Here is a 14,437-nt window from a genome sequence, read left to right on the forward strand (position 1 = left end):
ATAAAAGCCAAATTTACAAAGCTACAAAAATCAACCACGAGCTACTGAGAATCTCATTCTTGGATCTGACAGCACCCAGCCTGATGGAAGTGATTTGCCTAAGTTTCCCACTCCTGTTGGCAATGTGTTGTTATCTTGTTGGTACGGTTGATATGCAGTTTTAACTCACAGGATGCTGGACCACAACACACCAAATAGTTTGTTAAGACCAGTCCTATTCCTTAGGCAACCCTTACACCCACCTAAGTTAAAATCAACTGGAGACTAACTTTAAGCAGCATGTCACCTGAAGCAGTTCTAAAGATTAAAAGACTGAAATATTCCAATGCCTTGGACAAAATTTCAGTAACCAGTAACGTACTTTTCTAATTCACTGTCAAACAACAGCAAGATCAAAACCATTTTCACTCCTGTATTCTTCACCAAAATATACTATATAATCATGGCATTCCATATTTAACATCACAAGTGAAAAAGCCAGTTTCCACCTGACTTTAAGTAGTACTACATAATCATGCTGCAGCCAAACATCACAGGTATAACAACCTAAATATTGGCCTAAAGGCTTCTTTACTGTGAAGTCACGACTCGAAGTGTTCAGAAATTGCAACTAATACACATTATAACTGCCATGGTTAAATGGTCACAATGTCTCAAAATACACATTCTCTGACCCCTAACAATTACCAGCTGACTTGGAGTGAGATGTAAGATGCTGATTTGAATAGAGAGCCCAAAGCTTTTAAGAAAAGTAATAGAATTAAAATGTCCAGCTGGCTTCTCCCCTAGGTCTGCTGTAGAATAATGCTGTGAAGCACCAGTCTAGTTAAGGGACATGCTGAAATCTTTGTCTTTACTTGGTTAAAATGCTGTTTCACAGGGATCGATGAGGGCACTTAACTGCTCTTTTTCTTTCTTCTGTTCAAAGATCACATTTAAATGGAACAACATGACACTTCAGCAAGCTTTTGAAATTTGCAGAATTCACACCATTTCAGTATTTTATTCTCTTCTGGAGTGCTTCACAGCCCAAGGCATCACAACAGATACTTACCTGTATTCATCACCCTGTACTGTGACAGAAAGGTAATGTAAACCCTAGTCTCACAAAGGGTCTGCACTAATGTTTTGAACCAGAAAACTGATATAAGCCTAACATCCCTGACAACTCATCTATTTCAACTAAGAAAAACACAAAGCATAGACAACCTTCTAGGCAGAAGGCGAGTCAAAAGGAAGATAAGTTAGACCCCAGATCCTCTCTCACCACAGGCTAATCAGCAAAGCACACCAGTTTCACAGGGAATCTTCCCTTCTCAGAGGGGAAAAAGACTTAGGAATATAGAAGTGTATGTCACTTTGGCAGAAAGCAAAAGCGATCAAGAAAACATGCTTTATATGGATTTAAAGGAATAATCACTACAGTAAGATAAGTTTCATTTCTTGAAATATTGGGAAACAGTAATTATCTCATTATCTTTTCCACTACACAAAGCAAACCCCACAATCAATACCGAAATCTTACATGCCATGTGGCAACGGCACTTCATTTTGCAATCCGTCCTTAAGCACAGAACAAACATCTGCAAAGGCTGGGATTAAATACAAAACCCAGTAAAATGGGACTGTATAGTATTCACTAGAGATGGATATAGTGGAGAGCTATGCAGTAGCATAGAATTCTATTGACTTTTTTAAGCTGGTGACAACATGCTATCATATTTTCCTGCAAGACTAATACTAAATTGCAAATTATTCTTGTACAAAATTAACCATATAAATCAAAAAGTATAAGATCAGCAAGAATTCATGTCTTTCACTCAAAGACATTGCCCACAAAATAGTTCTACAAAGTGCTTCCCTCACCTGCTGTTTTCCTTAAAGCCTCACGTTATTAAAACCCCACAACTGAAGACTCGGTTATCATACATCTTGGGCAATATAGCCAGTCACCTATGCTCTTTACATTGATGGGCTCTTTTTTGCCCTCAAGATGTGAGGGAAATACCAAATTCCCCATTCTTTCTTATTCAAGTGATTACATGAATACATAAAAACCTTGTTCTTTGTTTCAAAATAGTTTTTAACATTATGAAGTTTGATATGCAAGTGCTGACCCTTCTTAGTTACACAAAATCAAAACATACGTTAGTCCAAGTTCTGCAGTTTTTGTTCCTGAATGAAAGTACGAAGCTAGACAAAGACTACAAAACCAGTTTGTGACAGAGAATGATTTTGTCACCAATACGCTAAATTTGGTAGAAGACTAATTAAATATCTACAAATACTATACATGATTAATCAATACTGAGAACATTCTAAGGTAAAGTAGCATGTGTAGCTCAGCAAAAACATTAAAAAAAGCCAGAGAAGGCACTGGCTAATAAGTAGCCTTGTGAAAGCTGCAGCTCTTCAAGGCTCTTTCTGACTATTTTTCTGACTTATACAGAAAAGTTTTTTAAGTATTCATTTCAAAAGAAAGAGAAAAGTCATAATCCAGACTAGCTGAATGCACACTACTTCCTACTGAGTAAGAAACATCTTTAAGTTTTGGCAGCAGGTAGCTGTGATCCTGACTATCCTTGATTACCCTTTCAGAACATGCTGAACTTTTAACGAAGAAGAAAACATTCGTTTGCTTTATTTGAAGGGCTAGCAAAGTGAGACTGTAAAGAAACAGAGTACTCCAATTCCATGGGATTGCTCTACTTGTACAGAGTTTACCATGAAATTATTGAATAGCTCCATACCTAAATGTAAGAAGTTAGCTGTAATCAAGTAAGTAAAACATACCATTAATCAACAAACTTTATACAATTAAGTACATTACAAATATGGATGTCTGAGACTCATAGCCTTACAACAAAACATGAGCAGCCAGTTCATGAACGCCTCCCAAACCAACCAAAGCCATAGGCAATGACCATAAGGAGTGTATTACAAATTTATCGTGTTTGCAATATACTCCCCCCCCCCGCCTCAGTCCGAATGATATGCACTCAGCTCCCAGCTCTACTTTTTTCTTAATTCTGACAGCCTCTGGGGAAGGAGAAGGCGCATGTACTAAGACCGCTGCGCCTTCCCGACGCACAGCGGCACCCAGGCCGACCCCCGCCCGCCCGGGCGCTACTCACACCGCTGCTTGGGCTCTATGAGCTTCATGGGTGCGTCCGGGAGGCGGCGGAGGCCGGCAGGACCCTGGGCGCCGCCCGACGCGGGACACGGCACAGCACGGCACGAAGATGCCGCCCGCCGCCCGCCCGCGTTTGTGCCGGGCCGCCGCTCCCCGCCCGCCGCCGCCCCATTGGCGCAGGGCGGGCCCGGCCCACGCGACAGCGGGGCCGTGCCCGGGCGCCGCCGCCGCATTGGCCGGCACCGGGGGCCCTCGCTCCGCCCGCCCGGGCCGCCACCGGCGGGGGAGGGGGGCGGGGGGGAACGCCCGCGGCGCGGGAGCCGGGTGGCCGCCAGCCCCGGACGGGCGGCGATCTGCAGGGCAGGACCCGCGGCCGCCTGACAGCGGGGCCGATGGCGAGGCCGGCCCGGCCGGGCCGCAGCAGCGCCGCACGGAGGGGGCCGCCCCGCAGTGCCGCCGCGCTGAGCCCGCCGCGCTCGTCACTTACGTGGCCTGTGCCGCCGGCCCGAGTCCACCCTCCGGCGCAGCCGGCATTTCTTGGCCGGGGAGCCGTGGCTGAGCGGCGGCAGCTCCGGGCGGAGCAGCAGCGGGTGCGGCGCCTCCCCGCAGCCGCCGTGGCTCAGCGGCTGGCTCGGGGGGTGGAAGCCGTTCTGCAGCAGCCCGCCGAGCAGCGAGCAGGAGGCGGCGGGCGGTGGCGGCCCCGCCGGGGCGGCGGGCTGGGCGCGGAGCGGCTCGCCCATGGCGGCAGACCTCTCCCCTTTGTCTCCCAGCTCAGCTCCGGCTGGGCGCGGCGGAGCCTCCGCTCATGCCGGCGCCCGTGCCCGCAGCTCCGAGCGCTGGGGATGCGGCGCCCGCCCCCCCGCCGCCGGCGGCGCACGGCGCAGGCGTCCTGCCCGCAGCGCGCTGCAGAGCGGCGGCCGCCGCCCTCCGCCGGGGACGCGGCGGCGACCCCCCCCCCCTACCCCGCGCCCGGCTAACGTGCGCGTTCCCGGCCGCCGCCGCCGGCACCTGCGGGGCGCCGGGAGCGCGCCGGGGCGGGGGGCGGGGGGCGGCCCCCACTCGCACGGTCCCCCTGGCAGCCGGCACCCCCGGCCCTGCCGGCTGGAGCGCACCGGGCAGGCCCGCCCCGGTAACCGGCTGCGGGGTCATTTTCGCTTCAGGGCGCCCACCCGCACGCTCCTGTGACTCGGGTGTCCGCGTCCCGGAGGCCTCTGTGACCCAGGTGTGCCGTGCACCCCGCACAAAAAGTTACTTGGGCATCAGCATCAACGTTCAAGTTTTTGTCTACGTAGTCACGTGTTTCCTCAACAGCTTAGCGGGGCTAGTGTGACCTTGAATGTGTCTGACCTCGTGCTTTTTTAGTATCTTGGCTTTCCCTGCGCAGCACTGATAATCCTGTGACACTGATTTACTCTCTGACCCTTGAGACAGTCAAGTGTAAAAACACCATTTTCTGAATGAAATATATCAAATATCAAGTGGACATAAAGCCGGGTGAGCTATGCTGCGGTGCCATGCGTGTACTTGAAAAGAAGCGGTAATTGAATTCTGGCCCCGCACATGAAGGTCATTTCTTCCTACAAACTGCCAGTCCCTACATGGATGATTGTTCTTAAACTAAAACCAGGTCACATCATCTCTCCTCCTTACACCTAAAATTAGTACAGGACACAGGCCCTCCCCTGTAAAACACCTACAAAGAATGAAGAGCTATTCTAATTGCCTCCAGAAAGGGACATTGTATTAAGCAACTGCTTCATAAGAGGTAATGTGACATTCTCTCCCCTTCTGGGCTAGGACCACAACATTATATTTAGGTAACTGGGAGCGAGCCACAGAAAAACAGGTGCACAAAGCTGGGGAAACAAAGAAAGCACGTTTGAGAACAAAGAACAAGTAGAATTTTTTTCCTGAAAACCAGTAACCAGTGTTCTGATGATTAAAACACTCCAAATTTTCCTCTTCCTCATATCCTAATGCATAAGCAACTGTTGTAATTGCTAGCCCAAACGCGACTGCCCCAAAGAGGGCAGGAAGGCAAGCATGCTATGTATGTTTACTGCTAGAAGGAGCTGTAGTGCTTCCAAACCCGTGAATTCTTTGAGAACTCCCTAACTTACTGAATTATGTTTAAACTAAAAACAAGGTGGCCGCTGCCTGGACTGGCAGGGACCTTCATACCACTTGTTAGCAGTTCTAGGCAGCTGGCTGGTTACGCTTTGCGAACTTTCCTTGTTAATTCAGACCTCTCAGGGCATGAGGAATCCTTGCTGCTCTGTCCCCAGCTGGCAACCGTTGCTCCTTTCTCTATGCCTGACGCAGAAACCGACTCCACAACCAACCGCAGAACAGGGGATCGTTCCTGCAAATCTGTTTTTCTCTGCAACTGCAGAGCAGACAGATAGGCAGTTACTATATCTCAGCTGAAGGGTGGCAACTTTTTACCTTACTGCAACAAAAGGAAGTCACCTTTAATTGCAGGCTTACATTTCCTCGTGGTAGGATAGCAGCCCACTGACTCTGCAATGGAATACAGTACTTGTTTCAAGTACTGTGCTCAAGTTCAGGCACTAAACTTCTGGAATAACTAACAAAGGATTAAATGAAAACATCAAGTTTTAGTCTAGGAAATGAAAGATTTGAAGATATATTCAAATCTGGAACAGCTAACAGCAAAGGAGATATATCACAGTTGCTGAGAAACTAGAAGGAATTCCTAAGCAATAACTGCAGTAAGGGAAATTCACTTTAGACTTCAGGCGTTTCCTAGGATGAAGTTAGACAAGCATTACACTGCACTGGAAGACTCATCTGTCCGTTGCTGCAAATTTTTAGGAAAAGTTAAATATCTGTGAGGAACAGTCTAGGTCGAGCTGATCCTGACTTAAAGCAAGGAAAAGGCATGGCCTAGACACCTTACTGAGGTTCTTTCCAATCTTTTATTTCTAATTAAATATTTCCCTAATATTTTGCTGTAAACATAGTACAATTATGCCCAGCTCACTGAAAAGTTCAGGGGCAGTGTAAACCAATGGCATATAACAACAACAAATGTCACATCAAATAATGCTGGAGAAAATAAGAAACAGAGCAACACTAAAGACGGTCCAAATCAGTTGACAGGTTTTATGTACAAGGACAGATTCACTTCTAAGTGAGCAAGTTTCCCTGATCTTGTAAGCTCTCCAGCAGAAATGGAGGAAAACACTTTCCTAACATTTTGTGTTGTGGAAATACCAAGTTTCAGACCAAGGTGCTGCTTTATCAAAACAGTTTCAGACTCTTGTACTGGCAAATATCACATGAACTGATTTCTGCACTGCAAAGTATCACCTTTTACATATTATTTTTGTTTACACTTGTTTAATTTTGGAATGAAAGGTTTTACATACCCTCTTCAGTTCTGATTTCAGAATTCTTCAGCTCTTCTGCAATGTAAACTAAGACAACGGGAATAAAACTAGAGTGCTTGATGTATTACAGGATCATCTGTAAGGGTTTAAAATGAAGTAATCTCATGTTCTCAGGTGTATATAGCATTGCTTGTTCTGGGCACAAGCAAACTACAGTGCAATCCATTTGGCATTCAGGGCAAAAAGACCTGAGCCTTTTGCAATAATAAAGTTGAATCTGGGAGCAAATGAATTGTTCACCCTATTCTGCATCAGCTGTGAGCCACAGGTAGAACCACAGCACAACATTTCATGAACTCATTGCCTGATGTAGACACCCTGTGCTCTTCTAATATTCTGCACAGGAGCTAAATTGGTGATGTAGGTCTCACATTATACTTAATATTTGAAAATCTGGAATGTCTTAGAAAACACAATCCAGAAGAAATATGATGGAAGTGATAATGTCACCTCTTCAAAACAGGACAAAAAGCAGAAATAAACTACCCTGCTACTCTCACATTTGAGCCATTGGCTCAAGACCTGCTGTCTGCTGGGTTTTTTTTATCCATACTATTCATGAGACGATGCATCACAGCACAACTGGCTGAAAGCAGGTATTGTTTTTAAGAGGTACTGCACTCCTTGCCTTTATACCACAGATACACATTCAGTATATTACTGTCTACTCTATATCCCTTTATATTAATTTATATATATTTTATATATATATGTAAGTTGTTGCAAATCAAGAACTAGGTAGAACATACAACACCCGTCAATGAAGTCATGGCATGTATTACAGGTTGAGTTTCTAACACTTCGGTGCAACCAAAGTGAAGTTTGCCTCTTCCTTTTATCCTAACTTTATAAATAAACCCTGTGAGACACTTCAGTTTTCAGTCTAACTTGCAAGACAACAATCCAGGTAGAAATGCAATACTGACAAACAAAATTGAGGATGCTTATAGTTCTTTCAATATTAACGTTTACTCAGGATTTCTGTTTTCTTTTCTGAACAGGAGTAGGTGGAAACTACTTGTTTATTTTAAAATATTTTCCTATATATTTCACTGTAAACTAGCAATCTGGTGGGAAAAGGACTACAAACACATAGTACACTGAAGAAATCCAGGACACAAATGGACTCAGAACAGTGAACAAGTCTGCTATACTGACTCACTGTATATTACACATTTGCACAGCAAACACTTCATGGATTATTCCATACCCGCCTTCACTTCAGACTCCCAGCTTTTTATCACCTCTGTTTATTTGTTTATAAATACAGAGAGCCAGGCTGCAATTCTCTAACTCTACAAGTCAGCTTCAGCAAACTAATGACTACCCTGTGGTTAAGACACTCTGCCACAGGATCAAATATGGTGTGCTCCAGCCCTTACAGTTTCAAAACCAATGGAACTGAAAAAAAACCCCAAAACCCAAACCAAACCAAAACACCCTTTCAGGCATGTTATCACAGGCAACCTGGCCTGAAATTTTTAGGCTCCTCCTCCCTCATTCTGTGGACCTCCTATGTCCCTGGTCTGAGACTAAGCTAAAATAAGCACCAAACAGGTGCAGTCCACATGTAAATCCATTACCCAAGAACCAAAAAAAAATCTTACAGAGCACCAGTGGTGTTATTCTAATTCAAAGCCATCCAGATACAAAGCTTTGGTTGTATTTTGGAGAGAAGTAGTAATGAGGAGCATGTACACATCTTCTCAATTTACACAAACTCTATTAACCAATGCAAAGAGTGTAATGAAACAGACTTCTGGCATAGCTGCTGGCAGATTTATGTTCAAGGGGTTGCTGGCACTCTGCCATTTCTGTTTACATTTCTATTCTATGTTTACCCTGTTTCTATATTACAGGAAAGTCATACTAGTTCTTATTCATTTTTTCCCCTTCGAAAATAAAGCAAATACAGTACAGCTTAATAAAGTAACATTAAAATATTAATAGCATTCCTTGCAAAAAATCAGATACTGTTGGCTTAGGTATATTCACATATCACATGTATCAAAAGGAAACACCACATCTAGGAATTCAGTATTTCTTCCTAATTTCTTTTCAGAACTGGGAAAAAAAACATACTAAAAACAACTAGCCTTAGGTAGACACCTGTTTAAAATATATTTTAATGCTCTTTCTCCCTTTAAATTGCAGGGCTAGAAGACTAACAGTCAAACGTAACTATATAATGACATATGATAAATGTGTAAATCAAACGGAACAAAACAGCTCTAAAACTGTGTAGAATTCCTATCTGGAAAATGCAATGACAAAGTACTTAGAAAGGGACCCAAAGTGCTCTTAGTATTATCAGTGCAGCCACAGGGAAGCTAAGCCTTACTATGACAACAGCTAGCTAGCACGAGAATTCTGCTTTCCCCCAACACTAACGCATCTGAGAAGGGAAACTGATTGCAGATGATAGAGGAAGTGAAGGGCATAAATTTAGTCATATGCCTAAATCTTTGCCAGATTGAGGCCAAGAAAGATTATATTGAGACCATCAGTTCTTCCTTTCCTCCCCACCCACCTCCCAGTGCAGGCTCCTTTCAATTATGCCTTCTGTGACACTTAAACAAAACCTGTTGATTTAATAAAAAGCCCGGTTCCCCTGCACAGAGTTGAAGCTCATCTCCCCTTCACTTTCATCAAGGGTAAGAAAGATGGAGAAAGGCACTCTTGTCTAAGTGGGAATTTAGCTTTGGCAGTCTGAACAGCCCTCAGGAGGCATGTTCTTTCACTTCACTGATGACAAATAGGGCATAGATAGATCTCCCGGCCCAAGTGCCAAGCTGAATGTCCAGGAAAGGCAGTATGAACGCTACCTGGAAAAAGCTGTCTGGACTAGAACATAACAACAATAGCCAAGACTAGGGAATAACAGTCAGAAGAGTACACAGGTGTATCCTGGTCTTCCCAGCCTGCCCATCCCTGCGGCCAGACTTTGTCGTGGCCCAAGTGGTTTCTACAGTTATCCTCTAGCAGTGCTGAGATGTGGTTAGAGATTGTGGTTGCCGTCTTTCATCCCAACTGAAAAAAAGCATGCAGCAGTCACAAAACAGCGAGAATCTTTTCCTTCTAAAGCTTTTCCTGCTGATACCTCTGTTTCTCTGTGTTCAACTAGACAATTACAACTTAATTTGCAGGTGCATTTACTCTCCACAACTTTAACTGATCCCTGGCAGAGCTGTTGGTTGCCCATCTTTGGTAGGAAACAAAAACCTTCAGTGCCTTAGTTCAGACATTTCAAATAAACTCCACAAATTAGTAAACATTTAGAATCTAGTCCTTGATTATTGCTTAGGATTACAAGCCAGTGAAGACAAAGTAGGTGTTAAGAGGTGAATCATCTTTTTTCCATGACATAGGTTCTATTCTGCAGAGAGTTTGTAAAAAAGGAAAAGCCAGGTAATTGACTCAAACTATTAGGTATGTAAAAAAGCTAAAAATCTCATTTCAAATACACTGTCCTTTGCTCCCATCCACTCTACCTTGTACCTAAGTATTTGGCTCAGTGTACTGCTGCTTATCTTTAACTATCAAACTTAAATATACAAAATGTAATTGAAAAACAGGCAAGTTAACAACCCAGAGATTGAGAACTACTGTTCATCATCATCAAAATTACCGTAACAAGTGACAGAGCATTTGGTAGAGAGAACTTGGTAGAGAAAAGCCTTTGTTCCTGACTGCTCTCCCACAGACAATTACCCTCGTGTATGTAAACATACTGGTTTTGCTCAGCTGAATGTCTTCACTTTTTTTTCAACTCAGCATTTTTATATGGACCTTCATAATGCCATCAGGAGGGAAGTAACAGTTTCAAAACAAGCACTTTGAAAGACAGTAACAGAATGGCTGACAATTACAAAAGACTCTCTCTTCCTTATTCAGCACTACCACATCTGAAGAGGAGGAGAAACTGGTTCTCCTATCAGTACTCAGCTGCATGGAGGTTTTTCACTTGCGTTGGTCTGTATTCCCAGAGTTTAAATGCTGACATGAAATTCCCATGGATATTAATGATTACGAATCAGATAAGAACAGGGAACCGGACTTTCTATGTCCGTATGTGGAAGAGGGAAAAAAAGCATCTCTCTGAACTATTCTAGCTAGACATACATACCTCCAAACCAGACAAAACTGGCTTACTCCTCTAACCCAGGAGGGAACATACAGTGTCTATCAGAGGCTAGAAAGGTCACAGAGCTTCTATTTTCCTTCTTCCAAACTAGTCCACAGATGGGAATCGGTGCAAAACGGAAACACACCACATCTTTGGTTTTTCTCCTCAATCACCTTCAGTAGCAGGGAAGTGTATGTCTGAAAGAGCATTTAAGCACAGTTAAGTCCAAACACCACAACTACTCCAGAGTTAAGACTTTAGTACTTGAACAACATGACTTTGCTTTCTGATAGATAAAACAAACATTTGCTTAGGTTTTTGATGCTGAACAACATTTAATATGTCCTTGTGAAATTAAGCTGAAACCACAGACAATAAAACTCAAATGCTAATCTTTTTAAAAATATCTTTTTTATCCATGTTTGCAAAGAATCAGAGTCTTGTGTAGGAAGGGGCTGTGCTATAAATGACAAATGTGTTCCTAAAGGCTCCAATTACCTAGTAACAAAGAAGGGAAACAACCAAACATTATGCTAACATTGGGTTGGTTTGCCATAGTTACATCCTCTGATATTTCTGTGACTGGTGACATTTCAGAATAAATACTACAGGGAATAGTCTGTTCTGTGCAATGCATTTCATTTTGTTCAAGAGGCCAATTTAGTGCTTTCAGGTTTTCACAAGGTCAATACAATCTATGTACACACAAAAAAAAAAAACCACAGAACTACACAGACTTCTGTCTTTTCATTAGATACACTGTGAAAAAAACCCAAAACAATAGAAAGGAACTTCCAGGATCTCTCCCACACTGAAGGCAACTTGCATTTCACTGCAGGAACCTTAGTGTCACCAAAATCTTTGTTTTCTTGCAATAAAACATAACTAATACACACACTTGGTCTAATGGGAATTTAAGACTCAAAGAGACCATCTGGGTCATCGAAACAAGTTCTTGAATCTGATTAACCTGAAAGGGTCTAAGAAACATATATGCCAAGCACCACAGAGCATAGAAGATGTTCTATTATCTCATAACATATGACTGAACACCTTGGGACCAAAGCATTATTTTGACACTCACACATAAAGTCCTAATTATACACATTTATCATTCTTTTTAACCCAGAATGGTAAAACAGACTCCTTGATCTCATGAACACTGCTAATCAAATTTGCTGTATTTATCCTTAATTTTGACAGAGAAGTCAGATAAAGAAGCCTCGGAGTTACTTTGGTGCCAGACATTTCACACATGGGAAAAGAAAACAAAAGCATTGTGTAACTCCTGTACAACAGGAGACAAAGATACCTTTTTTGTTTACAAAACCTCTGTATATCCACTGAAAACAGAACTGATAGTGCTAAGACATCAACCTCTCATACTTTTTGTCTGACTGCTCTATATGTGGCAAGCACCAATTGATTTGCATTTCCTCCCTTTATAAAGTTTACTTAAAATACCAAAGGAGACATCTATCTTAATTTCATTTCCTCTTAGAAGGAAAAAAAACAAAAAAAACAAACCAAAACAAACAAACAAACAAAAAACAAACAAACAAACAAAAAAAAAAACAAAAAAAAAAAAAAAAAAGAAAGAGAGCAACCACACAAGCCAGACAGGAAGGTACAGCTACCCCATCAGATGAAGGTATGAGGAAAATACTGCTGCAGTGGTTATGAGGCATCAGTGGTCATGGATTGCAAGTGAGAAAACCCCCACAAATTACATGATATGATCTAGTCTCCATTCACAAGCACAGCTGCAATCTAGCATAAGCTGGAATTGATACACCTGACCTAAAATCCTAAACCAAGAAAAGCTGCCTGATTTATGACCTCCTTATTATTGCCAGTTTTCAGTCCTTAGATCCTCCCAGAACATATAAACTAAACAACGCACACATAAACCAAGTAATTTTTAGCACAGATTAATTCCCACATTTTGAAGCAAATGCAAACAGCACTGGATAGACACATCATGACTGTTTTCATAGGAGTAGCAAAGACTACCTAATCAATTAAAACATTAAAAAAAAAAATATATATATAAATTTCCTGCAGAGAGAAATAGGCTGGAACCCTCCTTTCACTGAACGAGAAAGTCTGTGGTTAAAACATAAAAAAAATATTCTCTGCCCCTATTAAGTTTGATTGTAAGCAGACTGATTTCAGTCACAGCTCAGACTGGCGTAAGGAAAAAGGAAGAAGACATAACATAGTTCTGAATTTAAATACTTTGCACTAATGTAGTGCTCTGTACCCACAGATCTTCAGACACTTCATAAAGCGTGAATAACTGCTCTTCTCATCTCCCATTTAAAGAAACAAAAGCAACAATGATAAAACAAAAAGTAGTGAGAGAGCTGAGAAAGGACTTGCAGACAGTCTCACCTCCAAATTGAAACCCGTATTTGGATCAGTTTGACCCAAAATGAAAATTAAAATACCCATGCCCCCAAACTGGAAAATTCAGTTGCAGTATTCCAGAGTCATTCTCAGATTTTTAACTCATTTGCCTAGGCAGGATCAGTGCTGACATGGAAATATGAAAGACTTCTGTTTGAAAAAATCAGAATATCCTGATTTTCTTAAAAGGAATTCCCATTTTTCTCAGCCAGTCACAGATTCAGGAAACACCTTCAGTTCCTGAGAAGTTGTATTCTCAGCAAAATTGGCTATTAATTTAGCAATGCTTTGCGTTGGCCGATTAGCAGTCAAACCTACATTTCATCAGACAGAACATGCTGTCTTCTATTTGATATGGCAGAGCCCTGGAAAGACTCCTCCTTCATGCTGTTTATTGAAAACAGGATCCATGTAGGTTTAAAAACCAAACAAACAAGCAAAAAAAACCTCTTGCAGTTTCAGCAAGTTAACTCATCAGTATTGGCTTCCTTTGTTGAAGCACCTTGAACCTATTAGAAATATACATCTTCACTGACATCTTGCTGTTCTGCTTGGAAAATTCAGCAAAAAGCTACCTATTTATCTTTGCGTGTACATCCACATAAGTTATGTCAGTTGGCTGTCACCAGTGTGACCAAAGTTCTGGGCACACAGGTTACTGACCTCAAAACACACTGTTTGAAGTCCTTGTTTGACATAATTTGTGTTATTCTCTACGTCAATAGCTATTTCATCTGTTCTCTACTATATTTACAATTGAACAAAATAAAGAGAATAGAAACTATTACTCAATGCAGTTTTCCTTAGACATTCTCCTGTCTCACTACAGGAATAATTTCAGCTATGCTAGCAAATATCGTACCTTTTAAGAATAAGGATGTATAGGTATCGGCAATGAACAAGAATAATTTCTAATGTTATTAAAAACTCAAAACTCCCAATTTAAGAATCATAGCTGAGAAACATGAACACCTCACAAAAATGTGCCTGACTTTCCTCTTCATTACTTCAGCTGAAAATCATTCAGAACTACTACAATAAAATCATGCTCCATATTTTCACTGCACAATGAACATGCAACATGGAGGTAGTATCTAACTTTTTTTAGGGAAGAGTGTATGTATAGCCAAATGAAACTGCGTTCCCAGCAACCAATAACACTGAACTTTGATATGAATTAATGATACAGAGGAAGGGCAGGAACAAAGGGAACTGGGGGGCAAAGGGGAAAATAAGCCACAGACTTGCCTAAAAAGAGGCCAGAAATCCCAAACTTGTGGTCTGTGTTCTCTTCCCATCAGAGGCAGGCATGGGCATTAGCTGTGGTTTCAACAGATCAGACCTGCATTGTGATAT

General features: G+C 42.3%; 1 protein-coding gene across 4 annotated transcripts in view; it reads right to left on the bottom strand.

The window, feature by feature from the left end:
* PANK1 (pantothenate kinase 1) overlaps positions 1–14,437 on the bottom strand; it is a 38,085-nt gene extending 23,648 nt beyond the window's left edge. Inside the window, exon 1 of one of the 4 annotated variants that reach the window (XM_074830900.1) lies at positions 14,330–14,437. Coding sequence is in view for 2 of the 4 variants with exons in the window: in XM_074830898.1 (XP_074686999.1) it covers positions 3,621–3,873 (253 nt within the window). In the remaining 2 variants the exon portion in view is untranslated. Of the gene's footprint in view, positions 1–3,134; positions 3,258–3,620; positions 3,967–4,302; positions 4,398–14,329 lie in introns of those variants that run through there. The other 3 variants (XM_074830901.1, XM_074830898.1, XM_074830899.1) reach the window with 3 other exon arrangements.

The sequence above is a fragment of the Strix aluco genome, chromosome 7, assembly GCF_031877795.1.
Source record: "Strix aluco isolate bStrAlu1 chromosome 7, bStrAlu1.hap1, whole genome shotgun sequence".
In the NCBI taxonomy this organism is placed as follows: domain Eukaryota; kingdom Metazoa; phylum Chordata; class Aves; order Strigiformes; family Strigidae; genus Strix; species Strix aluco.